Source organism: Galdieria sulphuraria (assembly GCF_000341285.1).
Source record: "Galdieria sulphuraria unplaced genomic scaffold scaf_5, whole genome shotgun sequence".
Taxonomy (NCBI): Eukaryota; Rhodophyta; class Bangiophyceae; order Galdieriales; family Galdieriaceae; genus Galdieria; species Galdieria sulphuraria.
The window spans coordinates 110,997-135,322 of record NW_005178470.1 but is presented as its reverse complement, the minus strand read 5'-3'; the positions used below and the strand labels follow the sequence as shown (position 1 = coordinate 135,322).

At 38.5% G+C, this 24,326-nt stretch overlaps 13 protein-coding genes across 14 annotated transcripts; 8 read left to right on the top strand and 5 right to left on the bottom strand.

Moving 5' to 3' along the window:
- The first annotated feature begins 152 nt into the window (after positions 1-152).
- Positions 153-998, top strand: Gasu_09400 (heme binding protein). The gene is made up of 4 exons (XM_005708332.1): positions 153-230; positions 290-434; positions 487-633; positions 681-998. Exons 1-4 carry the CDS (start codon positions 163-165, stop codon positions 861-863), a joined length of 543 nt encoding a protein of 180 aa, XP_005708389.1. The 5' UTR covers positions 153-162; the 3' UTR covers positions 864-998.
- A 294-nt stretch (positions 999-1,292) lies between these two features.
- Gasu_09390 (aspartyl protease) lies at positions 1,293-3,234 on the top strand. The gene is made up of 6 exons (XM_005708331.1): positions 1,293-1,717; positions 1,777-2,163; positions 2,214-2,436; positions 2,490-2,514; positions 2,574-2,771; positions 2,826-3,234. Exons 1-6 carry the CDS (start codon positions 1,297-1,299, stop codon positions 3,180-3,182), a joined length of 1,611 nt encoding a protein of 536 aa, XP_005708388.1. The 5' UTR covers positions 1,293-1,296; the 3' UTR covers positions 3,183-3,234.
- An 88-nt stretch (positions 3,235-3,322) lies between these two features.
- Gasu_09380 (aspartyl protease) lies at positions 3,323-5,655 on the top strand. The gene is made up of 6 exons (XM_005708330.1): positions 3,323-3,795; positions 3,849-4,250; positions 4,301-4,526; positions 4,580-4,604; positions 4,656-4,856; positions 4,914-5,655. Exons 1-6 carry the CDS (start codon positions 3,354-3,356, stop codon positions 5,595-5,597), a joined length of 1,980 nt encoding a protein of 659 aa, XP_005708387.1. The 5' UTR covers positions 3,323-3,353; the 3' UTR covers positions 5,598-5,655.
- A 17-nt stretch (positions 5,656-5,672) lies between these two features.
- Positions 5,673-6,797, top strand: Gasu_09370 (uncharacterized protein). Its single transcript, XM_005708329.1, has one exon. It carries the CDS (start codon positions 5,725-5,727, stop codon positions 6,766-6,768), a length of 1,044 nt encoding a protein of 347 aa, XP_005708386.1. The 5' UTR covers positions 5,673-5,724; the 3' UTR covers positions 6,769-6,797.
- A 95-nt stretch (positions 6,798-6,892) lies between these two features.
- Positions 6,893-8,537, top strand: Gasu_09360 (galactokinase). Its single transcript, XM_005708328.1, has 4 exons — positions 6,893-7,001; positions 7,054-7,823; positions 7,876-8,196; positions 8,246-8,537. The coding sequence occupies exons 1-4, from the start codon at positions 6,986-6,988 to the stop codon at positions 8,336-8,338; spliced, it is 1,200 nt and encodes a 399-aa protein (XP_005708385.1). The 5' UTR covers positions 6,893-6,985; the 3' UTR covers positions 8,339-8,537.
- A 4-nt stretch (positions 8,538-8,541) lies between these two features.
- Positions 8,542-9,672, bottom strand: Gasu_09350 (NADPH2:quinone reductase). 2 transcript variants are annotated; one of them, XM_005708326.1, is made up of 2 exons: positions 8,979-9,672; positions 8,542-8,923 (listed from the first exon to the last, which is right to left on the bottom strand). In XM_005708326.1, the coding sequence occupies exons 1-2, from the start codon at positions 9,648-9,650 to the stop codon at positions 8,564-8,566; spliced, it is 1,032 nt and encodes a 343-aa protein (XP_005708383.1). In that variant the 5' UTR covers positions 9,651-9,672; the 3' UTR covers positions 8,542-8,563. The 2 variants fall into 2 exon arrangements, with proteins under 2 accessions (XP_005708383.1, XP_005708384.1); XM_005708327.1 differs by having other exon boundaries at positions 8,862-9,672.
- Positions 9,673-9,831: 159 nt separating this feature from the next.
- Gasu_09340 (uncharacterized protein) lies at positions 9,832-10,462 on the bottom strand. Its single transcript, XM_005708325.1, has one exon. It carries the CDS (start codon positions 10,404-10,406, stop codon positions 9,912-9,914), a length of 495 nt encoding a protein of 164 aa, XP_005708382.1. The 5' UTR covers positions 10,407-10,462; the 3' UTR covers positions 9,832-9,911.
- An 11-nt stretch (positions 10,463-10,473) lies between these two features.
- Gasu_09330 (beta-galactosidase) lies at positions 10,474-13,812 on the bottom strand. The gene has a single exon (XM_005708324.1). The coding sequence runs from the start codon at positions 13,784-13,786 to the stop codon at positions 10,910-10,912; it is 2,877 nt and encodes a 958-aa protein (XP_005708381.1). The 5' UTR covers positions 13,787-13,812; the 3' UTR covers positions 10,474-10,909.
- A 1,229-nt stretch (positions 13,813-15,041) lies between these two features.
- On the bottom strand, positions 15,042-17,102 carry Gasu_09320 (myb domain-containing protein). Its single transcript, XM_005708323.1, has 3 exons — positions 16,543-17,102; positions 16,126-16,494; positions 15,042-16,071 (listed from the first exon to the last, which is right to left on the bottom strand). Exons 1-3 carry the CDS (start codon positions 16,961-16,963, stop codon positions 15,374-15,376), a joined length of 1,488 nt encoding a protein of 495 aa, XP_005708380.1. The 5' UTR covers positions 16,964-17,102; the 3' UTR covers positions 15,042-15,373.
- An 810-nt stretch (positions 17,103-17,912) lies between these two features.
- Gasu_09310 (splicing factor PWI domain-containing protein) lies at positions 17,913-19,597 on the top strand. Its single transcript, XM_005708322.1, has 2 exons — positions 17,913-18,144; positions 18,195-19,597. Exons 1-2 carry the CDS (start codon positions 17,950-17,952, stop codon positions 19,047-19,049), a joined length of 1,050 nt encoding a protein of 349 aa, XP_005708379.1. The 5' UTR covers positions 17,913-17,949; the 3' UTR covers positions 19,050-19,597.
- Positions 19,598-19,662: 65 nt separating this feature from the next.
- On the top strand, positions 19,663-20,928 carry Gasu_09300 (replication factor C subunit). The gene is made up of 3 exons (XM_005708321.1): positions 19,663-19,880; positions 19,925-20,372; positions 20,424-20,928. Exons 1-3 carry the CDS (start codon positions 19,787-19,789, stop codon positions 20,872-20,874), a joined length of 993 nt encoding a protein of 330 aa, XP_005708378.1. The 5' UTR covers positions 19,663-19,786; the 3' UTR covers positions 20,875-20,928.
- Positions 20,929-20,932: 4 nt separating this feature from the next.
- Gasu_09290 (uncharacterized protein) lies at positions 20,933-22,757 on the top strand. Its single transcript, XM_005708320.1, has 3 exons — positions 20,933-22,256; positions 22,317-22,646; positions 22,693-22,757. The coding sequence occupies exons 1-3, from the start codon at positions 20,961-20,963 to the stop codon at positions 22,708-22,710; spliced, it is 1,644 nt and encodes a 547-aa protein (XP_005708377.1). The 5' UTR covers positions 20,933-20,960; the 3' UTR covers positions 22,711-22,757.
- Positions 22,758-22,777: 20 nt separating this feature from the next.
- Positions 22,778-24,102, bottom strand: Gasu_09280 (short-chain dehydrogenase/reductase SDR). The gene is made up of 7 exons (XM_005708319.1): positions 23,909-24,102; positions 23,712-23,858; positions 23,578-23,647; positions 23,427-23,533; positions 23,297-23,381; positions 23,085-23,240; positions 22,778-23,034 (listed from the first exon to the last, which is right to left on the bottom strand). The coding sequence occupies exons 1-7, from the start codon at positions 23,984-23,986 to the stop codon at positions 22,868-22,870; spliced, it is 810 nt and encodes a 269-aa protein (XP_005708376.1). The 5' UTR covers positions 23,987-24,102; the 3' UTR covers positions 22,778-22,867.
- Between the last annotated feature and the right edge of the window lie 224 nt (positions 24,103-24,326).

Here is a 24,326-nt window from a genome sequence, read left to right as displayed (position 1 = left end):
TTTGGTATGCAACCATGGTTTGTGGTTTTACTTTGATTTCATTATATTCTTCCTTTTTCAATTATAGCCTATGAGAGTCCTTTTGAGTTTTTAGATTAGTTATGTCTCAACTTCAACAAGTTTCGATGTTATAGCTCAAGGATTTCAAAGGAATGTTGAAAAATGCCTTTTTGTAACCATTTCCAATTGGACTTGGCTATGGCTGCTTTCAATCCTTCATCTTGGGCAAGGTTCCTTTCGTCTTTCTATCATAATCTGCAACTTTCAACTGACTCTGTATTCTTTCTAGTTCTCAATGGTTTATTTTTATTATAAGTGCTCTGCTTTTATTGGGTATCTTTGGGATCATAGCGAGCCAACCAAGTAAGAAACCGATTCAAAGACCTCCAGTTTCAAACAAAATACGCAAACCCCCCAAGCTGTTTACGTTGGAGGTCAGAAGCACTTGTTTCTATTTACATTCATATGACCGAAAAGAAATTTAAGGAACTACGTGCGTACGATGGGGAAAACGGGAAACCCATATACATTGCAGTTCAGGGTCCCTTTGATCAGACGCCCACAGTATTTGATGTTTCTCGCGGTAGAGACTTTTATGGACCAGGAGGACCTTATCATGTGTTTGCTGGAAAGGTACGTTAAAGAAGTAACCTTGGAAAGTACTCAAGCTTGCTGGGAAGAATGCCAGTCGTGGTTTGGCAAAGACATCGACAGATCCTGATGACGTTGAAGGGCCTTTGGATGACCTTTCTGAAAGTCAAAAGGATAGTTTAAGTCAGTGGTACTTGCGGTTTATGGAGAAATATGAGAATATAGGACATTTGAAATTAGAAGACATAGAGAATATCAAGAAGACAGCATAATATTTATGGAATGAAATATGTCCATATTTGTGTCTTGTTTGTTGCTCATTGTAATAAAACTAGTTCAAAGTTGGCTGTGTAGGGAAACGTGTTTGCTTCTCAATGAAACGGATGAAGAAAAATTGCAATTGAAAGAGGAATGACCACAATTGGCCAAATCATGAGTTGGAGGGGCGCAAAGGAAAAGCCAAAAAAACGCACTTCCAGAATGGAGAGGCGGTACAGCGGTTCGTGACGATTCAACCTGTTTCGCATATAAGAAAAATTGGTTACAGCAGCAATTTTTCTTTACTAATAGTGGTTAAAGCAACTGCTGTTTTGCCATTCTTTTGAGAGCCGCCAAGTAAAAGGAAACAACCGAAAGATAACAGTAACTCAAGTTAGAGGAACAGTTGTCTTTTGATATACTCGAGTTTTCCTAGTTGTACAGTTGATGGCTTTCGTGCAACTTGTTGCGCTCATTCTTCTTCTTCTACTGATCACCATTTGTAGTGTAGCCGCTGAACAAGAAATCAACAAACAGAATACCGTTGCAGCTATAAGAGACAACACACAGTCATCAAAAATTAGCAAATTATCACTTCAAGGAATATTACAGCCAGCGCACGTTGCTTTTGATCTATCATCAAGACCATGGAATTCAAAAGGAACAGGAAATATCATACTGCAACAACCCTCGATAGCAGGAGTGGATAGAATGACATATTCCCAAACAGAAGAAAAGGTTTCACTGAAAGGGAAAGGTCTCGATAGTGAATGGCTGGTCCCTCTAACTCAATCCAGAAGAAGTATATCGGAAAGAAGGCGACAGGCTACGGAAACATCTGCCAACCTTGAAGGAGGCCTAATCACAGGTATGGAATAACCTTCTATTGTAGATTATTCGAATCATTCAAATTGCTTCATGACAAAGTGGGAGGCTATTATACAAATATTTCAGTCGGTGGACAGGATGTTTATGTTTTAATAGATACGGGTAGCTCTACTTTGGCAGTTATTTCGTCAGATATTGAAGGAAGAACTAATGGAATTCCATTCTTTAATAGTTCGTCCTCTACGATGATCAGCTGTTCCTCTCCTCAGTGTCAGTCGAATACTTGCAGTTCTTCACTTTGTCAAACCAATTCCTGCTCCTCCAATCAGGCATGTTGTCTGAATTTAGGAGACAAATCAGGATGTTTTTTCAATTTACAATATGGAGATGGTTCAGGCGCAAGCGGAATACTTTTTGAAGACAATGTATCTTTGAGTGGTATGGCGGCCAAATGCAGTATTGGTGCTATTGTGAACGATACAAAAGGTAACAATCCAATCTTCTACGAGTCCCTTTAGTGTTATATTGGTTTTTAGGTTTCCAAGTAGGTGAAGCACTTGGAATCTTGGGTTTGGCATTTTCTCGATTGGCTTGTAACCCAACCTGCATTACACCTTTCTTCGATGAATTAGTCAGTCAAGAAAATATTACAGATATCTTTTCCATTTCTTTGAGTCTTTCAAGTGGAACTCTGGTATTGGGAGGTATTGATCATTCTCTTTATAGTGGTCCTGTGAATTACGTTCCTATGGAGAATAGGTAAGTTGATAGAATGTTACTCTTAAAGTTAGTAATTTGTGGTATGCTTTTAGGAGCAGCAATACCTATTACATAGTGGCAAGTTATCTTTCACTTTCATACTGTTGACTGTGACTCAAATTCCTATTATACGTTAGGCTTCGAATGGTTTGTCTGTAGATGGGACAGTGTTGAATGAAACGGATGGAATGATGGCTGCTGTGGACAGTGGAACGACCACATTAGTATTTGATGAAGCGACTTATGAACTTTTGCGTTCCTATTTCCAGTCACATTATTGTAGCGTTCCTGGTTTATGCCCATCAGCAGGTTCCAATACAACTTGGTTTAGTAGTGTAAGCACAATTTATCTTCTTCATCTCAGTTTTGTCATTGCTCTTTTATTGTAGAATTTTTGTGTAGTTTTGGACGAGCAACAGCTACAAAATTTGCCCAGTATATCTTTGCAACTAAAGAACAACGTTGTCTTGAGTTTGAATGCGACCGACTATATGGTTCAGGTTCAACAAAGTTTGACCACTGGTCCATTTGCATTGGCTTCAAACTCATCTTCCCAAGTGACTACGGCAACAGATGGAGGAAAATCAGTTCGTTGTTTGGCCATCAATAAGCTACAAGGATTGAAAGAGATAAGTGGTTTAGATATGATATTAGGAGACACCGTTTTGAGGAAGTATTACACGATTTTTGATAGGCAAAACAGCAGAATTGGTTTTGCTTTATCTACCAATGATGTAAATGACTAACAGCATACCAACTACTTAGTTGGTGTTGTGAAATAAACCAATCTTCAACCTTTCCATTTCTTGGCCTTGCAAGAAAATCTGCCAAAGGAGGAGTGGAATGGCGCTTCCCATTTTTGAAACGGGCGAAACTATCAACTGCAATTGTTATTGTTGTTGGGGCTTTTGTTGAGAATGTCTTTATCATGTTGGAATATTATCTTGTTCGCTACTGTGATATTTGTAGTATTTCACATTAACTATGTCTCCACTATGCACAGTGTAGTCAACGGAGTTTCGAATAATAAGCGACTAGGAGCTTCCACTCACCCGCCGACTATAGTTCCTATAAAGTCGGGAAGAATGGACCTTTCGAACGTTTTTGACTTTTCACGTCGTCAATGGGCCACGAAACTGGTAGAAAGATTGCAGAAACAGGAAGATATTCTACTTGAAAATGTTACTTCCAGACTTTCCTGGAATTTTGGGTACGATAAACCGAGAAAAGTACAAAATCTCGTTTCGAAGCGTCATCTTATGGAAAAAAGTGTCAGCAGTTTGAATGGGAAGCAGAATTGGAGTCAAAAGAATATAGTTCGTTTTCCAGAACAACAGATTTTGGGAGGAGTTGTCTCAGGTTTGAATTTTTTTACCCAAGTCGAATTGTTGAAACTAAACTAAAAGATCTAGTGGGTATGTATTATATTGAGTTGGATGTAGGTTGTGGACAAATTATACACGTCCAAGTGGATACAGGAAGTTCAACCATGGCAGTGCCACTATCTGAGTGTGTCAATTGCAAGCAGCACGATCGCCGATATGACTTCTCCAAGTGTCCAAACGCAACGCGTGGTGAAAAAATACCTTGTGATTCTGATATTTGTGGAGCAAACACTTGTTATTCTTCATATTGCGGTTCTTGTTCTGCTTCCACTGCAGCTTGCTGTTCTCAAGTAGACAATTCGAAATGTGGCTTTATCTTACGTTATGGTGACGGGGCTTTTGCTCAAGGAACTGTGATACATGAAACAGTTACTATTGCAAATATTACTTTCAAAACTTATTTTGGTGGGATTTTGAAGGATTCTCCTTGTAAGACATCGTCACTTGTTATTTCGATTATGAGACTGAGTTTATCGTAGCGTTTGAATTAACTGAAGTTGATGGCGTGTTTGGTTTGGCATTTCCATTGCTTGCGTGTAATCCGACTTGCTTGACACCTGTTTTTGATGATATGGTACAAAAGGGTCTTGTAGAGAGAGATATATTCTCTATACATAGTGACCTTGAAAATGGAGTTTTGGTTCTTGGTGGGAGTGATGACCGACTTTATGATGGGACATTGGAGTATTCTCCATTGATAAACGCGTAAGTGAACGTTGGTTTCTTTCAATTTTTCTACTCAAGGAAATTCTTGCAAGGAATGAACCAGAGTTTTATGAAGTGGTAAGTGCAGATATGATCAGCTTGATTTTATTCCTGAGTTTTTATTCAAAGGAATGTGAGGAAGTTACAGTCTCTGGTACAAATGTTGATCTTCCTCATTTCAAAACAGCAGTCGTAGACAGTGGGACTACTCTAATTATATTAAGTTTGGATTCCTTTTTGGCATTAAAGCGCTACTTCCAAGCCCACTACTGCAACGTTAGTGGTCTTTGTGGCGAAGACGGTGACCCTGACCTTAGTTGGTTTGATCCGGTAAGTGTGGGAGGAGAAGTTGGGAAAACTTGGGTTGAAATCTCGCCTTTCGAATAGGACTACTGTGCCTTGTTAGAAGACAGTGAAATTCGACAACTGCCTAATATTGAATTTCATCTGAAAAATGACGTTCTTCTAATTTTGGAGCCTGAGGATTATATGTTGAAAGTTGAAAGTCCCAATCTTTTGACTGGCGAAATAGAAATCTATCGCTGTTTGGGCATTCATTATATGCAACATTTGGAACGAATGGGAAATGATATGATTTTAGGAGGTACTCTTTTGCAACGTTACTATACTGTTTATGATAGAGAACAGATGCGTTTGGGGTTTGCCAAAGCCAAAAGATGGTCTGATGTGAAGCAAGTATTGGACGAAACAAGACAGCCTGAAAAAGGAACGGATAATGTGGAAGCTTCTCAGCCATCACAATCACCATTTGCTTCTACGAGTCCAACTCCACGTACGAATGAGGAACAAGGAGAACTTTCTCATTCTTCTTCGTTTTTAGACATTCTTTCTAGTTATAGACTTTGGATAGTTGTTGGTGCCTCTATTGTAGGTGCATTTGCCATTTTAAGTGTTGTTGGCATCATTTTATATAGACGTCGAAGGAATCGTTATGCACATGTAGACGAAGCTGAAGCTGCGTCGTTGACATCTACAGGAAGAAATGACCAAGATGATATACAACTATCGACAGAAGAATCATCTTCTTTAATGCCAGGTACACGAGCTTGAAGGAATTTTTGAAGTTTGTAAGATTTGCGACTGTACAGATAAATAATTTTTTGTTTTTCCTTTTGCTCAATGTTTTCATTCCAATCTTTTTGCAATTGGAATTTTGAAACTTAATTACAAAAAGGAAATGGATCAAGAAACATACCAAAAACTAAGAGAACGCGTGGTATATTTCCTAAAGCTGTTGAAAACGATAAAGTCAAAGCGTCTAACTCGTTGGTCTGTTGAAGATCTTCGCAATGCTGTCAAATGGGCTAAACTTATTGAGAAACAGTTGGAAACTATTCCAACCCAAGTTGTCGATGAGATTCTACGGCAAGAATATGCTGGAGTAGATAGTGTAGCGTTTCGTAATAGTCGCAATTTGCTGTGGGAGAGTCTTTTGGAGAATCCTGCAGTGGCACAGCAACTTTTGGATTCCATGTTTTCTGTTAGTGAAGATCTTGAAGAAACAGAGGATTCCTTTTTACAAGTTTTAGCTGAACATGTTTCAAAGAGTTGTATTTACGAAACTTGTTGTTGGACCATGCAGAGAGAACTTTCCACGAGCCCTTGTTTTTATCTTTTGAGTTTGGTGGATCACTTATGTTGCAATAGGAATTGTGACGTCGAGTATCATTCTTTTTTTGGAAATTCTGCTCCACCTGACACGATCATTTGTTCTCATTCCGTAAGTGGTTTCTACCAGAGTTTAGCATACGGAGAAGCCATAGTTGTTCAAGAACAACAATACTTTAACAAACATGGTAACTTGCTACTGGAACTGAAATGGAAGGAAGTGGCGAAAGATGGTTCACTTTTGCATCTTTTTCTGAGCATATTGTTAGTTGTTCATGAGAAACGTCCAAATGACGAAAATGGCAATGTTGTTTCGATTTCTGAAACACAACAACATGTTAACTTTTACAGTCAGTTGGAGCAACAGGTTCAGGTATATGTGTCTTCCATCTTTTCTAGTATTGACTGGTTGGAGCAAAATCCTATTGTTTGTGTAAAAGTGGCAGAGCACAATCCATGGTTTGCGAACCTGTTGATTCCTTATGTGTTGGATTTTCTCGAAGATACTTTGGGAAGATACAAACTACAAAATAGTTCATTGGAATTTTCTAATTTGACTTTTGGAATGCAACGAGCTGCAAACATGTTGCAACTTGTTATCACGAAAAGGTAACTTTTAGTAACATGAGAAAGGTGCACATTCTAAACAGTGTTGAAAGGAAATTCTTTGGAATAGTTGTGGATAGATTGCGTTCACTCATGTTGACTATTCCTGACATGCCAAGTCTATTGAAGAAATGTTTGGATTTCGATTCGTAAGGAGGTTACTCATTGAATCGGTGGATTGAGAAAAAAATCCGTCGGTGGAAGGAGAGACAGTTTGATAAACCATGAAACTATTACCAAGTGAGCTTATATATTTTTTTTCAGTTGTGAGTTTATCTGAAAACTTTATTAGCCACACCGTTGGAACAAGTAGAACAGCGTGCACTTTCTTTGTTCAAAAGCACTTTTCCTGAATCTGGACATCCCCAAATCATCGCACACGCACCAGGTCGTGTTAACCTTATTGGAGAACATACCGACTACAATGATGGTTTTGTGTTACCACTTGCACTCGAGATGCAGACAGTCATAGTGGGAAGCAGGAATGGAAAGGACACTTGTCGCGTTGCGTCAGAGGCTTTTGAAGGATTGGTTTCGTTTAAACCAAATAAAGATCTGAAACCAGGAGATCCCCTCTGGTCTAACTATATCAAAGGAGTAGTTGTCAATTTTTTGCGCAGTGGTTATGAAGTTCCAGCCTTTGATGCTGTCGTAGTTTCAGAGGTTCCTGTCGGTGGTGGAGTTAGTAGTTCTGCTTCTCTCGAAGTCGCTATTGCTACTTTCATAGAGGCAATAGGAAATTATCATCTAGAACCTTCTAAAAAGGCCCTATTTGGACAGGCTGCTGAACACGAATTTGCAAATATGCCTTGTGGTATAATGGACCAGCTAATATCCGAATGTGCTATACAAGATTGCGCTTTATTAATTGATTGTCGCTCACTTGCTTTTGAGCCAGTTGAAGTGAAAGATCCCGATACTTGTATTTTAGTTTGTAATTCCAACATCAAACATCAATTGAGTGGTTCAGAATACCCTCTGAGGAAGCAACAATGCAAAGATGCTTTAACTGTTTTGCAATCACTTGATTCGAAGATAACTAGTCTTAGAGATGCGAATCTGGTACGTGAAAGCAACACAAGTATATCAGGAGGATGATGTTAAGTTTGATTAGGAACAATTGAATCAAGTGAAGGACAATATGAGTGAAGTTGCCTATCGACGTGCACGTCATGTTATTTCAGAAAATGATCGGACACTTGAAGCAGCCGAATGTCTGAGAAAGAATAAATATGAAACGGCTGGCAAGCTGATGAATGAGAGTCACTTTAGTCTGAAGAATGACTATGAAGTTAGTTGTAAGGAACTGGACTTATTGGTGGACCTTGCAAGTAGTGTTCCTGGTGTATATGGTAGTCGAATGACTGGTGGTGGATTTGGTGGTTGTACCGTTACTTTATTAAAGAGAAGTTCATTATCATCTTTGTTGGAAAAGGTAAGTTTTATTTTTCTTCTTTATTGAATGTCTGATAGAGTCAATCAAGTTTGAGAAAGAGTATGAGAAGCATACGGGAATAGCAGCAACTGCCTTTGTAACACGTCCAGGTTCAGGTGCCGGCTATAAAAAGTTACAGTAAAGAATACGGAGCTACTCAAATGTTACAAGTCGCCATGGAACACAGAGATATGGCTTTCATACTCTTCTCCCGTATCTCTTCATTCACATGGCAAGAATAAAATGGATTGCTCATTTCATAATTCCTAGTTGGAAGATTGTACCTGACTTGGATTCGCTGTGAGCAAATAATAAACTTTGTGACAAAAACATGGTTCATCGAAGTAATGGATAGACTCTCTCTCCTTTATTCTTGTTGCACTTTCAACACAAGTTTCCCTACAACTCTCCCGGTTTCTAACCTTTCCATTGCCTGTACGACTTGATCAAGATTGTAGACATGTTCAATGGAAATTTTCAATTGGTTCTGTTCAATCCATTCACTAATTTCACGTAAATGAGCTGGCTCCAGTGTAATAATAATAGAATAAGCAGGAGCTCTCCCTATCCAGTGTTGTAACTTTCTCTTAGAAACCGCAAGAGAAACGTTTAAAACAGACTTCCAATCCAAAGCATGTTGATAAGAAGACCCACCAGGAGGTATAGTACAAACAAAACGACCCGTCCTTGTAGACATACATTGACAAGCAACGTCCCAATACTCATCCTTGATGAAACAGGGTTAGCGCTACAATCTTCCCAAACAATAAACAACCACCTACAATACCAATCGTATCCAATAGAATATCTGGTTTGCAATCTCTTACTATATCAATGATATGAATAGACTCATAATCGTACACTTTATCTGCCCCAATACTCTTTACAAAAGACATATTCGCTTCACTACAAACTGCTCCAACAAAGCTAGCACCCAATAACTTTGCCATAGGAACAGCTTGTGAACCCACTCCACCACTTCCACCTACTATCAAAACGCGCTCTCCTCGATGAATTTTGCCGTATTTAACCAGTCCACAATATGCAGTAAGACCAACCACTGGGAAACCACAAGCCTGTTCAAAGCTTATATTGGTTGGCATTTTGTGAATATCATTTTCCTCTGCTATGCAATACTCTGCAAAAGAACCTTGAGTTAAACAAGCTCTGCCAAAAACTGCATCTCCTTTTGAAAACAACCGTACTTGAGAACCAACTTCTTCCACAATTCCAGCAAAGTCAAAACCTGGAACGTAAGGTGGTCGTACTTTGCGAAGTAAAAGTGCGAGCAGTCCTCTGCTTATCTTGGCATCGACAGGATTGATGGCAGCTGCTTTTACTTGAATACGAACTTGAGAAGACTCTAGAGGCTTGTTCGAAAACGGGATAGGAATATCTTTCACTTTGAGGGCCTTGGAAGGCTCTCCAAATGTTTCCACCACAACAGCTTTCATTTTTCAAATGAAAATATCGGAATATTTAGAAGATTCTAAAGCAACTGGACCAATGGACAGCGATAAGAGCTATGAATATATGCAAGCGATATCGTACAGAGAAGAAAGGATGAAGCTATTTCGTCATAGAAAGTGATCACTAAAGGTATTGTTTGAGTGACAACCTCTGAAAGCAGTATCATTTTCATAAGCTTTCTTTATCAAAAACAAAAAAACAATCATTTATTTTGCAAGAAACTTCCCCAAAGGTAAAACCGCTATCTAAACTACGAAAACCCTTGTCTTATTGCTTAATATGGTTGGACGAGGTACCACTGACTCTGAGAACACAGGAGTCTGCTGTTGTTGAGTGTGTTGGCTCTGAACTTGAGAAGTGAATGAATTTGCGGTGGGAGTTGCGCCACATTCAAACGCTGACTCATGTAGTGCACATAAAAGGCATAACTCACACTCAGGTTTCTGCTGTACACTGACAATATCTTCATAAAGAGTTCGCCTTTGCTCATTAATCTGTTGTAATTCATATAAAATCCTGTTCTCTGGATTGAGTTGTTCAAAAGTGGCAGTTGGAGAAACTGTCGAGAAAGCATATTCTTCCACTGCTCCACAAACTGGACATGTCTTAAGGATACAGTCGTATTCCTCTTTTCTCCTTTGCATATAGCTTTGAAGAGTTGTAACATCCCGAGAAATGGTATTGATTAAGTTTTCAATGGACCCTTCAGGGGGACCTTGAAGACTACAGGAGAGAGCCATAGGAATGAAGAATAAAAGGAAAATAGTCAGCTTCATGTTTTTGTCATGACAGTTTCGATTTTTGCCATTCTATTTAATGACATTTATTTCTAATTATGGAAAACGTTGCAAATCCTGGCAATCTTGACAGTTATTGGCTGCTTTCATCAGAATCATGACGATTCAATCTGAATATAAACTAGAGACATCTGGATGAGTTGTTTTCTGTAATGTTTAGTTCGAAGCGACATTTTGTGAGATAAGCTGAGTCTATTGTTTTACAGCTAAACAAAACGTTTTCAGTACTTGCTGACTCTATCTTTGTTTCGGTATCCTCTTTGGTGTTAAATGATAGTGGTGTACAAGTGAGAATCAAGCTGGAGACTTGTATCCATGTAAACCTTAAGTTGTAATAGTCTATTCATAATATTCATAAAACTTTTCTAGAAACCACAAACAAAGCACATTTATTTGCGTGATGAACAAATACCACAAATTTGTTTCGAAACCACTTTAACAGTTGATCACTGGAAGAGCTCCTTATAGTCCGGACTGTAAACCATTTCCACTGGAACACCACCAAGATGAACAGCATATGTCTCCAGAGCAACATGAGACAGGCCTTCTCCACCTTCTTGTCCCCAAACAGCAATAGAAAGTTGATTGCTTCCTCTTGGGTTAAGTATTCCAGTTGGTAAAGCAAAGAAATGTTGTGGTCCCACATAATTAATATAATGACCGAGCATCCAGCCATTTAAGAAGATAAGAGCCCTGTAACGACTATTCGGGTCTGTATCTTCTATTCGTACTCCAATGGAAGCATCGACACCTTCAGGTATATCCAACTCAAAGGTTGTTCTATACCAAGCAACACCTGCATCTGAAAATCGATGAGGAAGAATAATTTGTTCCCAGTCTTCATCTGGAAAACCTGGAAGATACCATCCATGACGTTCTCCATACAAACCACCATTATTGAATGGACCTCGAGCTGAATCAATATATTCTTCACCTCTCAAGTTACCTTGAATTTTCCAATATATAGGAATATCTGAGGTATCACTATTACAGCTACAACCACTTATCAATCGTGCTTGTACTAAACCTCTTGGATGTTGCCATTTGTTATGAGTATTGGTATAATCTTCATCATGGCCCATATTCTCCAATAGAATAGCAATCACATTGTCACCTTGTGATACTAACTCTTCCTTCTTGAAATAAAATGTTTCTGTTCCATTCTCTGCTGTTCCCAAAAAGTGACCATTTAGCCATACTGAATAAACACTAAAATCACCACCTTCTCCTGTCAAGACTATGCCCTTAACTGTCTCTTCGGAAGAAAATCGACCTCGAAACCATACATCTCCTACATGGAAACCATAATCATCCATATATAAAACAGGAAGAGTTATAGGCTTGAATGGACAATTGGTATGATTCTTATCTGCAACTATCCAATCGCTATCATCAAACGATGGCTCCTTTTCCGGTGTTCCATATTTGAATTTCCAAAAGTCTAATGAAGGTAAGATAACAGGCGGAGGTCCTGGAAGTGTAGTAACCAAAGTAAGTGGACTTTCATGTTTCACATTCTCTAAATATTCACCATTCCACGTAAGGTATGTTGTGACTTTTGATGGCACTACTTTGAGTTGCGTTTCAATCTCAGTATCACCTCTCAAATGTAACCCTCCATCCTCCGTATACTTTGCGCTTCTTACTAAATAAGGACCACTAACTAGCACATCCCCTTCATTGGATTCTATATTCCACCACCTCTTTGCAACCTCACGACTAGCCAAGATCAAATAAAGTGGTCTTTGTTGAGAAGATATCATCAAACGAATGACTTGACTTTGTTGATAGTTGATACGCAATTGATTGCGAGAAGCATCCCAGTGCGAGTTTTGCAACTGACCTTCAAAAACTTCAATAGATGGCTCAAATACGGCATTCTGGAAATAAAACAAGAGTTCTCCATATTGCATTTCTCCGAGATAGAAAATGGCCGTATCAACTTTTCCAGATTCTCCTTGGACAGTTGTATGAGTCATCATTTCAGCAGTAGAATATACAAGATATTGGTTTCCAAAGTTATAAAAGCAAGGTAGCATCTTGGAGTCCCTTCTGTCGATCAGAATATAAGTTCCTTCCTCACGAGGTATCTGATAATCTCCAAGTATACCTTGAACAAGAATCTTTGTCGTTTCTTTCGTTATTGAAGTACCATCTTGATGTCTCAAGATATATAATTGGGTTCCATCATCTTTATTTTCTCTGCCTTGTAAATACAAAGTGGGATTGGTAGGACTTGCAACTTGAATAGAATCCATCTTCCTTAAAGGATGAAAGACTCGGAAGAAATTTGCCATCAACTTCTGTTCCGAATATTTGTCAGTTAGTTGACGCCCTTCATTTATAGCTGCACCATAATCATAGGAAGTATAAACACCAGGAAATGGTAGCCAGCCCCAAGTTGTTCCACCAAACGTCATGTAAAAGTTTAACATAGTTTCTCCTTGTGCAATTTGATTTTGATAAAAAACCCTTTCGAAATCTCCGTTTGTCAACTCATAGCAATAATAGTATCCTGGACCAGCCCAAGGATCAAAAGAACCTCCTTGATATTCTGGGTTGTACATTGGCTCTGATGGATTGCTTTCTGCATGCGCTGTTGCAAAATAGGTAGGAATTGCATGCCATTCAGAAGGATTCCTACAGTCAAAACCTTGAGGATAACTATCTATTCCTTGAATGTCCACTGCTCCTGGACCCGAAGTCCACGTAGATCTATCACCATATACATTGGTTGTTAACGGAACAACTATTCCATCCTTTCTAAATTTAGCTTCTAACAGTTCCATATACTTCGCACTAAGGTTTCCCACGTCATATTCATTTTCCACCTGAACCGCAATAATAGGACCGTCATAAGGACTTTGAAACTTTTCCAAGTGTGGGTCGACCGCAGATAACCATTGCTCCCAGGCAGCAGTATAATATGGGTCGTCAGTTCGTGCGAGTCCTTTCAAAGATGACACTAACCAACCTGGAAAGCCTCCAGCATTGGTTTCAGCATTGATGTAAGGTCCGGGCCTAGAAATAAGATATAATCCTACTTCTCTTATCATGTTGAAAAGTCTGTCAATATCTCGAACTCCCTCGAAGTTATAGAGATGAGACTTTGGAGAATGATATGACCAAGCAAAGTAGACTGTAGTTGCTGACATTCCAGCGGATTTGAGTTTCTCAAGAATATCTCTCCATAATGAAGGACTTGGTAAACGCCAATAGTGGAAAGCTCCAGAATAGATGAATTGCCGTTCATCATCTATAATGAGGGAATATTTATCATATGTTACGTTTCCTGTAGTATATTTTCCATACACTGAGCTCATGCATAGCACAAGAAATAAGAATACGACCCATTTTCTTGTCGTCATGACAAAGATTCCAAAATAAAAAGAAGAAACATGATAGTGGAAAGAGCATTTAAAAGCCTTTTGATGTCTGGTCCTTGGGTTGTCATTTGGAAAAGTATAGATGTGATTACAAGAATGCCCCTGTTTATTCATCGGTTGGATTTAATGGCTATGCTATTCCAGAGGACCAGATGTTTTTGCCGATTTTTAAAGGCCTTGTTGATGATGAATTTGTCTTGTGTATCGCCCCCTTGTCTTTCATTACTGCTGCTAAAATTACATATGAGACGTAGGTTCATAAAGATAGCTTGTTCTAATTTGGATCTAAAGGTTTCAAAGGGATATTGCTTCGATGAAATGGAGATAAGATCTCTTGTTTACATTGAGTCATTCTTTTTAACTTGTTTCTGAGTTAAACGTATGTACTCGAAATTTTGTGTGAGTCCTGAAAAATGGAGGACTAGTTTGATTCAGCAGCGACCTTTATAATTTCCTTTTAGTCATCTTCCTTTATAGGAAGAGTGGCATGCAAAGCTTCTTCTACAAGGGCCGTTGGATAGTCTATGCAGCTTGTGACTGTTTCAATAGTCTTTCAAATTGACCGTGATTGTCCTTGACTGCGAGGGAAAGTTTATCGAATAATATTGAAATACAACCAAATACATTAGGCACTTGAACCACCTAACTAAATACTTGTAGGCGGTTGCTTTTCACATGTTTTAATGTCTTTGCTGGTTTGTTTCAAGCTCTTGAAATAGGAAAGTATGCTGTTCTCACTCGACATTCAATCGACAAGCACTAATTTGCAGAAGTACCACTACACTCGCTTGTAATTGGAATATCTGTTTTTTTTCACAAGATTCACATTTTTCTATTGTATCAAGTGATAAAATTGCATATGAAGCAATTGTAGAAGACAAGGCCTCCTGTCAATTGTTCCTTGGTAGGCAATTATTGTTTCTATGATCTCTTTATATTCGGTTTTGCATTTCTCCGTTGTCCTTTGAAAGCAATCCTAATGGAAGATAAGTTTTCACAGAGACAACAATCCAATCATGGCGAAAACTCATCCGAAATAGAATTGTAATGTAGAAGATTGTTGCACAAAGTTGATTGTAGAGTTGAAGATGGAATCAGTAACAACTTTGCAATGCGAGCTCTCTGATTTTTTTCTCAAATCACAAGGAAATAGAACATAAGGTACTCTTTTGGGTTGCCGATATTGTGGATTTTAAAACTGTCACGCGTTTACAGGTGCAATCTGAGATTATTGTAGCAAAAGTTCCATGGAAGAGGGAGAGTTAAGATTATTGGAAGTGGATAATAGGATGGTATTGCCTGCTTTATAAGATCCAAGGTGAATATCTCAAAATCAGTCTCATCACAACATATTTAAAAGAATATCAAAAGTAATAGGCAACTTGGTAGACCAAGAAAAGGTTACAAGCGACTTAGAAACTGCAGTCTCCAAAAAAAATTTATGACAATCTACCAAAACAAGCAGTAGTGTTTGTATATCAATGATACGAGTAGAAAACTTGTTAAAAACTCACAAATATCATCTCAGTCAACGATACTGTTGCGTTCCGACTCAACAATGGCACGAGCAACTTCATGAGAGTCATCAAATTCCATAAGAGAATTACCAGAAGATAATAAGTTTCCAATACTCTTCTCTGGAATAGAATGAAACTTTGAGAAATTCTCAAAATCTGCAAAATGTTCGTCATGTAATTCTACAAACTCTGTCAAGGAATTGCTCCGATGTTGCAAAGAAAACGAATCAAACTGAGAGTCCATTCCAGTCTTTCCTTCCATCAAAGGCATCTTCAAAAAGCTGTCACTATTTGTCTCTTTTTCTTGCTTTCTTTGATACAAGTCAACATAAGATGACCTTCCTTCCCTTTCCAATAAGAGTTCAGAAGTTCCTACTCTGTAGTGGCTTGCATGGATCAGATCATTTGAAACGTTTCTAGGTTCTGAAATTCCTTCAGAAGTGGTACTCAACTCTCCTCCACTGGAATCTTGGTCGAGACTCATAGTACGAAATACTGTGGCATTTGAAAACCAGTTCATTCTCTTTGTAATATCCTGATCTCTTTCACTGAAATCCCCACTCTTGAGAGCATCAGAAGACAGCATTTCATTCTCCAGTCTTGCAGATTTGTAACTTTCAAGAGAGAAGCTATAATCATCACCATTCATATTCCTCTTTCCAATCGAAGTTCGACAAGACGGTGTTCCTGGAGCAGATATGCAACCTAAGAAAAGATGTTAAACAATTCTTTCTTTCGACTAACAAGGAACAAATATACTTCTTCGTTCATCTGAGGATCCATTTCCAAATCCAGGTTGGAGTTGGCTATGTTGTAGTTCCTGTCTCTTGGCTGCTTCTCTTGCTAGTTTCAAGTAATACTTCTGCGCATGTGTTCGAACTTGAGTGGCATTTCGAGTTCCAACAAATCGGGCGATGGCTTTCATGTCTTTATGACCAAATCTTGCCAAACCTTCAAGAAAACGCATGTGCTCCTCTGCTGTCCAGTAACGACTTTGAGCTTTCTTTTCTTGTTTACTTGTTATTTCCCAACCTTCATGTTGCTCCTGATAGTTACGAGTAACCCTATCATTGTTTGAAGATGTATCATACGCATTGGTTGAGTCCAGAGGACCACAAACGTCGGAATCTGTACAGTTTAAAATTTCATCGTCATGCAGTTATGAAAAATACTTACTTCCATGTTGATAGGTGATTGCCGACTGTTGAACAAAAGAAGAGGAGCCGTTTTCAAATTTAGAACTATCTAGTCCGTGTCGATGAAGTGATGTTAGGCTCAGAGCAAGCTGTCTATTGTACAATCGAAGTTTCTCAATTTCCACCCTTGCATCATCCAAGTCTTTTTCCAACTGCTCAATTCGTTTCTTCTGTTGTTCAAGCAATTGGACACTAGCTAAACTACCCTCTGAACTTGTCATTTTATTACTTGTAGCTTGTTGCTTGTCTCCACCTGCAGAAACAGTAGACCACGGTAGAGGGGTTTGTTCGTTAAAGTTTAGTTTGTTACATTCTGCGTTGTCTTCCTTATCCTTGTCAATGTGTTCCATGTTCGCCTTTTGCCTCTGTCTCCCATTCTCGCGGCTTCTAGTTGACCTCATCTCTTATAAGTTTTAGTTTCCAGACTTTTACAAAAAGAGAGATGACAATCTTTCTTATATTTTTCCTTAATAGTTATTAGCTAAATGGATATCTGGTCACACAGCTGCAGCGTTATCACAAAATTGGCTTCTCTGAAATTCCCCTCCAGTAACCCAAGAAAACCCTACAGCCCAGTTGTTTTTTCCCGACAGCTTTCCTTCAATATATTAAAATATTTTGGAATGGAAGTTTCCGAGAAAACGAATTGCAGCCGAGTGTCACCAAAAGGCAACGACTCCAGCTGTATGCAATAAGCGGGTGCAGGAAACAACTTGTCCCTCTTCCTTCAAGCAAGTCTAAATACTCACATCTGATTGGCTGATCTCACCAGTGGTTGGGAAGCGATCCTCTTGCGAGACTGATGCTCATTTCCAATTTCCATTGGCGCAACACTCACCAGTCGACGACTGACTGGCTTTTCTGGACACAAGCCATGTATGTAGTCGATTTGACTAGACTCATGGAGTCCATATTGTCTCATATTGTGGAGCTTTGTTTACTCATCGCTAAATTACAATGTATAAACAGGAAATGGGAGGACTTTTGTTGACATTTGAATATCACGGGTAAAGTCATGGGTCCCACTATAAGTATTCTATTGACCAAAGTAAATACGCTGTCAAAAAAGCATTTTTGTCGTCTTAATGAAGCTTGAAACATAACATCGATATCAAAAAGACTCTGAAAGATAGTGAATTATAATTACGTCATAGTTTCCATAACGATATTCTCAATAATATAAGAAACAAGAGCAACTGCGTCATGTTTTTCCTTCATTCTAGTTTTGTCAATAACATGTTGAAAGTAATGAAAACGTGACAGAACTGGCCAAAGATGTCGCAAGCTTTGGGTATAAGCACTTAAAGCTGAAAAGTTTTCCTGTGCACAGAATGGCATTTCCATAAGCGATTCGAAATGTTGTTATTTCCTTGAGGGAATTGTACCGATGGCTGCCGGTTTTTTTCGAGGCACGTCGTTTGAACAAGATGCGAGGTTTTCAAACAAATGGAAAAAGTTGCTGTCTAGTACCAAGTTTCCGGAGATATATTCACAGCAAGTGCAAACAAAACTTGTACAGCTAGACGCTATACGTGCATGGGTTTCCACGAAACTACAGCATTTGTTGGGTTTTGAGGACGATGTAAGCGCATACTTGAGAAAAAGAGATTTCGTAACCTTTTTGCTTTGTAGGTTGTTGTAGACTTTGCTCTTTCGTATCTTGAAAGCTATGAAACTCCAGACCCTCGTGAACTACACCTGAATTTGAGTGGCTTTCTAGAAGATAAAACCTTTACTTTTATGGAGCAACTATGGAGTTTGTTAGTAGAAGCACAACAAGAAGCGAAAGTAGCAGATGGAAAAGTCGTCTCAGCAGGAGTACCACCTTCGCTAGTTGAGGAACTGCGAAAGCAACTGGAGGACAAACAAAGAACTAAGGAAACAGTGGAAGAACAACTAAGAGAAAGAGTTCAAAATTCACCTGATTATAATATACAGCCAAGTAGGTTACCAAGTGAAGTGGAAACACGAGAAAGGATCAAACCCTCCAACTGGGATTCGGACTCTGCAGGTTCTCCTGTAAGGCAAGTGGAGAGTACACAAGCAGGTGAAACAAGACGTTACTCGGAAGGTCGACATAGTAGAAGAAGCAGGAGAAGAAGATCTGTTTCTCTTGATAGGCATAGACGACGAGAAAGAACACCTTCGAAGTGTCATCGTCACCACTATCATCGTCATCACCGTTCACACCGGCACAAGTTGAGATATGGAGAGGGAAAGGAGAGTAGTTTAAGGCGGAGTAGTATATCACCCAGTTCTGCCAAGAAAAGAGAAGAAGGTGAGAAAGTTCCCTGCAGTAAGCATCTCGGGGTCGAAGGAGAGAATGTAGAGCTGGAGAACAAAAAGGGGCATTCTCGAGTCTCGAAGGATGATACTGTTGAGTACAACAACTCCCGTGATTCGCTTTTAGCAGAGTTAGCTCGAGTGGAGAGAGAAACCGAGTTGCGTCGACAAGCTTTAGAAAGTATGAAGAAACAAAACAAATGAGAAACCTATTTATTTTCACATATTCAAAGTCTCCTTAATAGTTTTGTGTATCAACAGACAAATGCCCTTCGCAAAAGTGATGAAACAGCCTTTGTTTATGAAAGGAAACCTACTATTTTACTTTCTATCCATGTGAGACTTTCTAGTCGTGAGAAATCTTTTCGTAATGAGACTCTGGATCAACTGGCCAGAAATGTACAACTTTTTCAAGTATAAAAATATACGATAAGTAGTCATTGAATATTTACAACTGGTTGGGTTTATTGAAATTGACAAAAAATCCTTGTTAAGAAAGTAAATGGAGGATGCTTTCATATCTTAAGCAAACAAAGAATAAGCAACTTTCTAGACCCGAGTAGTGTTCAGGAATGAGCACATCAAAGTCCTTGTGTTGTTCCTTTCATACTTAATGCGACCTTTTTGCTAAAACATTGTTTTGATATTCCTTTGTTTAGCAAGATACTCACAAAATATGAAATATCATAATATTCATATCTGAAGAAGAGAAGTATTGTGATACGAAAACCGCGGGCCACAAAACTCAACGGACTCGTTCTTACAAGCCATTGTGGAAGACCCTAGTGCAATGTTCGTCTATCACTCCAAGTGGCAAAAGTAATCGTTCTTTTTCAAGAAATGCTTTAATAGTCGTTCATGGAACCTTTTTGTTGGCTGCAATAAGATTGAATTGTGTGTGCAATTTGAATAATATTACAGGTCTTGTTGGTTTGAAGAAAATGGCAAATGATGATGCCAACCTAATGTGGTTAGAAAAGTATCGTCCAAAGACTTTTAATGATGTCTTGTCACAACAAGATATAATCGTTACGAGTAAGTTTATTCAAAGAGTATTGACGTCCTTAACAGTTTTCTAGTCTTACGTTTTGTAAACTCCAATAGTCTTCCCCATATGCTGTTTTATGGTCCTCCTGGAACAGGAAAGACTTCCACTATATTGGCTTGTGCAGAGCATATGTATGGAACCAACTTTAAGTCCATGGTCCTTGAGTTGAATGCTTCAGATGATCGAGGAATAGACGTTGTGAGAAATGAGATCAAGGACTTTTGTAGTACACAAAGAATTTTTGCTACAGGTGTAAAATTGGTTATTCTTGACGAAGCAGACGCTATGACAAGTGCTGCTCAAATGGCCCTTCGTCGTATTATGGAGAAGTATACAACTAGTACAAGATTCTGTCTGATATGCAACTATGCCAACAAAATTATTCCAGCCTTGCAGTCACGTTGTACACGTTTCCGTTTTGGACCTTTGAAGGAAGAAGACATCCGATTGCGATTAGGACAAATAGCGGAAAGAGAAGGGTAAGTAGAGAGTAGTTTGATTTTATTCAAAACATAGTTTATGTTTATTAGAGTTGTTTTTGAAAAGGATGCTCTGGAAACCATCATTCAGTTATCTCAAGGTGATATGCGTAGTTGTATTAATATTTTACAATCTACTTTTCTTTCTTCTGGAAAGGTGACTTGTTCTACTGTTTATGAAAATACTGGCAATCCTTCTAATGAGGAAATGGAACAAATAATGGATTGGCTAAATGAAGAAGATGACTTTAGTAGTTGTTATGACAAAGTGAAGAAGATGAAAGCAGAACGTGGGTTTGCACTTATCGATATCTTGCGCCAGATACATAAAAGACTATTGACAAGAAATATGTCGCGCAGGGCAAAAGCATATTTGTTAGAAAAACTGGCAGATATAGAGCATCAGTTTGCTTTTGGTGGTTCTGAACTACTTAATCTTTGTTCCTTGATTGGTTCCTTTCAAATAATGAAGACGTTGGAAGTTTTAGATGCCGCACCATGATTGTTGAAAGTGGTTCCTCAATCAGAATATTCTAATAAATAATCTATGAATAATATCTTTAAGCTTGAGCAATCGTGATCATAGAAATGCGACAGCTTCTTATAAGGGACTCTGTGAAACAAACTTTAAAACAGTGGAAAGAAGATGAAATAGCGTCCACAAATACTCAAAAGAGTCTCCATATGGATATTTCAGTAGTTGGTTGGCTTATTGGAGTTGCTGACCTGGAAACTGTTGAAGTATGGCATTTTGTTCGAAACTCGCCCTTTACCAACTCCAACGATCTTCAACATATAGATCGAGTACTGTTGAAGGATATTGGATTCTACGCAAGTGCTTTACCTGGTCCTCACATCCAGTTATTGGGACCTATTTATGTTTCTCATAGACAATCCAAGCGAGGCGTAGTAGCGGAGTTTCTATCCACTAGTCTTGATAAGGCACTTTCTATGTTCAGTATTGAAACTTATTCTATGTATGATCTTAAAAACGAGTCTTTTTATATCAAGGATTCTTCTTCAAGCTTATGGGAAACTATTGATTCAACTGCTTTAGTGGAAAGTTGTATGCAACGGGACTGGTATTGTTTTTATACTCAGTTGAAGTTGCCTTGTTTATTTTCTGGTGCAAGAAGAGTTGATTATTGTTCAGCAAGTGATTGTAGTGGACTTTGGGAAACTTTGGAGAGTCGTATGGAGTTTTTAAGTGTAGAAAAGACTGACTTTAAGCTGTTACGTCAAAATGAAGAGTTGAAATGTGAACTACTTGCTCATTCTATTGGATTATCTCCTATTGCACAACTCAATGTGGCAGATGTTCGTGAATTGGAGCGTCATATTCAAGTTGTTCCTATTCTTTGCCGTTATTCACTTGTTTCCAAGGAGAATGCCGTTCAAGGTATTACTGTATCTTATGAGAAAGTAGAAAAAGTTGAAAGAATACCATTTTCATTGCAAGTTTGTTGTTTATTATATTCTCAAGATGGAGTGGATGTGCTAATTGAAAGTTTGAAACGTCAACTTTGTAACCAATTCAAGTATTTGACTATTGTACTTGAAGAGTTGCCTTTAGAATGGAAGATATTTAAGCCTACTAGTTTATTGTTTCCTGTGATGGGTCTGTTGCCTTGTAATAGCCAAAATGAATTGAAGAATCATGAAGAGATGAGGAGAAAGCATCACGAAGCATTTCATGTGGATAAGTTATTTCCATATTTTCGTCTTGCTGTTGCTTTGTTTTCATGGAAGGAACAAAGGGAGCGAATTGATACAAGTCACTTATTGGATGTCCATAAGAAACTAATAAAAAAGAAGTCAAAGTCATCTCAACATGAAATACAAAGAATAGTGAGAGGTTCTTATCAGTATTTCCATTATATGCAGGTTTGTATAGAGTCATTGATAAATGTTTGAACTTACACAAATATTGTTTTATCTTCTCAGGACGGAATACAAGACAAAGGTTGGGGATGTGCTTATCGTTCCTTACAAACTATTATTTCATGGTTTCGTTTACAAGGCTATACAAGTCAGAACATTCCAACACATCAACAAATACAAGAAATATTAGTAGAAATGGGTGATAAGGAGACTACCTTCATAGGTTCCAAACAGTGGATCGGAGCTACCGAAGTTTGTTATGTGTTACAACATTATTTAGGAGTCGAAAGTAAAATCTTGTTTATATCTTCTGGAGCTCATGTAGATAACTATGCTAGGCAAATCATACAACATTTTGAGCAAGAAAGTACTCCAGTCATGATAGGTGGTGGTGTATTGGCGTATACTTTGTTAGGTATTGAGTACAATGAATCTACAGGAAGAGTTCAATATTTGATACTGGATCCACATTATATTGGAGAGGATCATATGGAAGTGATTATTCACAAAAATAAGTGGTGTGGTTGGAAGGACTCGAATATATTCCTCAAGGATGCTTTTTATAATCTGTGTATGCCAATGCGACCAAAGAACGTTGTTTAAAGTCACTATCCTTACCAAAGAGTAAATCCACCATCCGGCATGATCTCTCCACCAAACATGAAACTTGAAGCATCACTTGCAAGAAACACAACTGGACCTTGTAAATCTTCTACTTCACCCAAACGATTGGCTGGAGTTAGTCTAACCCAGTAATCCATGATAGGTTTCAAGGCTGGAGCTTTAGCATTATTAGAAAACTATATATTTGATATTTTCATGTAGACTTACTATTGGTGATAGGTGTATTGATGTAACCAGGAGAAATGCAATTGACATGAACACCTCGATCAGCCCATTCAGCTCCCAAAGTTCTAGTCAACTGAACTACACCTGCTTTTGCTGCGTTATATGCCGCTTGTTTCTGTGGATGATTCACAATATGTGCTATAGAAACAAAATCATTCAATGGAAAGCAAATATCAGAATACAGTCAGTCATACCTGACATGGATGCTGTATTGATTATTTTACCATAATGTTGTGGAAGCATCCATTTTGCTTCTGCTTGACAACAAAGAAATACTCCCTAACGAATTCACACCCATAAAAGTACAACAATAATATCGCTTACTGTCAAGTCGACATCCAATGTTTTCTTCCATTGCTCCACTGAAGCGTTTTCAGAGGCATACTTTTCCTCTACCCCACTGAATACAATTCCAGCATTGTTACAAGCAACTAGATTTTCAATCTTTTCTTCGTTCAAGCTCAAATATACTTACTGTCTAATCGACCAAACTTGGAAGCAAACTGTGAAATAGCTTGATTGATTTGATTAGCATTAGAAACGTCCTATAAGTAAAACAATGGGCTTCATTTTGGACATCTTTCCCAATGCCTATGAAGCTATTCTTACTGCTGCTAGCGCTATGATTTCCGTCGAGGAGAAATGGGCATTGAGCTCTTTTTCCGTATGACGAAGTGTTTCTGACTCCAAATCCAAAAGACCCACAGCAGCAGCTCCTGCTTGAGCAAGTGCGATCGCCAGTGCCTTTCCTATTCCCTGGTTTGTGCCGATTAAGTCGCAAAAGAATCAAAAAACGAGATACTCACTTGGGCTGCCCCTGTGACGAGAGCTATTTTACCGTCTAACTTGAATCGATCCAATATATTTTTGTTATAAAGAGACATATTGTCAAAGCCAATACAGTTGGTAGGTTTCTTCCAGTTGAAGAATTTTCAACGAAGCGAGAAAATTCTAAAGCAAAGGAGAAGGTTTCATTTCTATTCCTGTCCTGTCGACAACAAGGGATGAAGATATCTCATTCATCTATTATTAGTAATCTTTGTCGATTTCGACGATGACTGAACAGTCCGTTGCTTACAAGTTGATTTTATTACATGTGCATAAACGAAGAGAAAGAGAGAGAGAGAGAGATCGAGCGTGTGTAGAGAGCGAGAGAGAGAGAGATCAAGAGTCTGTAGAAACCAAAACTCCATATGCTATCAGATGGATCGTTACGGATCAAGC

Bases quoted from the DNA above. Each gene is read 5' to 3' on its own strand.
- Gasu_09350 (XM_005708326.1), bottom strand. From the start codon at position 9,650: ATGAAAGCTGTTGTGGTGGAAACATTTGGAGAGCCTTCCAAGGCCCTC. The intron at 8,924-8,978 runs GTAGGTGGTTGT...TGTTTCATCAAG, and splicing joins TATTGGATACGATTGGTATT to GATGAGTATTGGGACGTTGC.
- Gasu_09380 (XM_005708330.1), top strand. From the start codon at position 3,354: ATGTCTTTATCATGTTGGAATATTATCTTGTTCGCTACTGTGATATTT. The intron at 4,251-4,300 runs GTAAGACATCGT...AGTTTATCGTAG, and splicing joins GATTTTGAAGGATTCTCCTT to CGTTTGAATTAACTGAAGTT. The intron at 4,527-4,579 runs GTAAGTGAACGT...AATTCTTGCAAG, and splicing joins TATTCTCCATTGATAAACGC to GAATGAACCAGAGTTTTATG.
- Gasu_09300 (XM_005708321.1), top strand. From the start codon at position 19,787: ATGGCAAATGATGATGCCAACCTAATGTGGTTAGAAAAGTATCGTCCA. The intron at 19,881-19,924 runs GTAAGTTTATTC...ACAGTTTTCTAG, and splicing joins ACAAGATATAATCGTTACGA to TCTTACGTTTTGTAAACTCC. The intron at 20,373-20,423 runs GTAAGTAGAGAG...TATGTTTATTAG, and splicing joins CAAATAGCGGAAAGAGAAGG to AGTTGTTTTTGAAAAGGATG.
- Gasu_09280 (XM_005708319.1), bottom strand. From the start codon at position 23,986: ATGTCTCTTTATAACAAAAATATATTGGATCGATTCAAGTTAGACGGT. The intron at 23,648-23,711 runs GTAAGAATAGCT...TTTTACTTATAG, and splicing joins AAATCATAGCGCTAGCAGCA to GACGTTTCTAATGCTAATCA. The intron at 23,534-23,577 runs GTAAGTATATTT...TTGAAAATCTAG, and splicing joins CAAGTTTGGTCGATTAGACA to TTGCTTGTAACAATGCTGGA.
- Gasu_09340 (XM_005708325.1), bottom strand. From the start codon at position 10,406: ATGGCTCTCTCCTGTAGTCTTCAAGGTCCCCCTGAAGGGTCCATTGAA.
- Gasu_09400 (XM_005708332.1), top strand. From the start codon at position 163: ATGCCTTTTTGTAACCATTTCCAATTGGACTTGGCTATGGCTGCTTTC. The intron at 435-486 runs GTCAGAAGCACT...AAGAAATTTAAG, and splicing joins CCAAGCTGTTTACGTTGGAG to GAACTACGTGCGTACGATGG. The intron at 634-680 runs GTACGTTAAAGA...CTTGCTGGGAAG, and splicing joins ATCATGTGTTTGCTGGAAAG to AATGCCAGTCGTGGTTTGGC.
- Gasu_09370 (XM_005708329.1), top strand. From the start codon at position 5,725: ATGGATCAAGAAACATACCAAAAACTAAGAGAACGCGTGGTATATTTC.
- Gasu_09290 (XM_005708320.1), top strand. From the start codon at position 20,961: ATGCGACAGCTTCTTATAAGGGACTCTGTGAAACAAACTTTAAAACAG. The intron at 22,257-22,316 runs GTTTGTATAGAG...TTATCTTCTCAG, and splicing joins AGTATTTCCATTATATGCAG to GACGGAATACAAGACAAAGG.
- Gasu_09390 (XM_005708331.1), top strand. From the start codon at position 1,297: ATGGCTTTCGTGCAACTTGTTGCGCTCATTCTTCTTCTTCTACTGATC. The intron at 1,718-1,776 runs GTATGGAATAAC...TTCATGACAAAG, and splicing joins TGAAGGAGGCCTAATCACAG to TGGGAGGCTATTATACAAAT. The intron at 2,164-2,213 runs GTAACAATCCAA...ATTGGTTTTTAG, and splicing joins TATTGTGAACGATACAAAAG to GTTTCCAAGTAGGTGAAGCA.
- Gasu_09320 (XM_005708323.1), bottom strand. From the start codon at position 16,963: ATGAGGTCAACTAGAAGCCGCGAGAATGGGAGACAGAGGCAAAAGGCG. The intron at 16,495-16,542 runs GTAAGTATTTTT...TAAACTGTACAG, and splicing joins AATCACCTATCAACATGGAA to ATTCCGACGTTTGTGGTCCT. The intron at 16,072-16,125 runs GTATATTTGTTC...ATCTTTTCTTAG, and splicing joins ATCCTCAGATGAACGAAGAA to GTTGCATATCTGCTCCAGGA.
- Gasu_09310 (XM_005708322.1), top strand. From the start codon at position 17,950: ATGGCTGCCGGTTTTTTTCGAGGCACGTCGTTTGAACAAGATGCGAGG. The intron at 18,145-18,194 runs GTAAGCGCATAC...TTTGCTTTGTAG, and splicing joins TGTTGGGTTTTGAGGACGAT to GTTGTTGTAGACTTTGCTCT.
- Gasu_09330 (XM_005708324.1), bottom strand. From the start codon at position 13,786: ATGAGCTCAGTGTATGGAAAATATACTACAGGAAACGTAACATATGAT.
- Gasu_09360 (XM_005708328.1), top strand. The intron at 7,824-7,875 runs GTACGTGAAAGC...AAGTTTGATTAG, and splicing joins GTCTTAGAGATGCGAATCTG to GAACAATTGAATCAAGTGAA. The intron at 8,197-8,245 runs GTAAGTTTTATT...GAGTCAATCAAG, and splicing joins TATCATCTTTGTTGGAAAAG to TTTGAGAAAGAGTATGAGAA.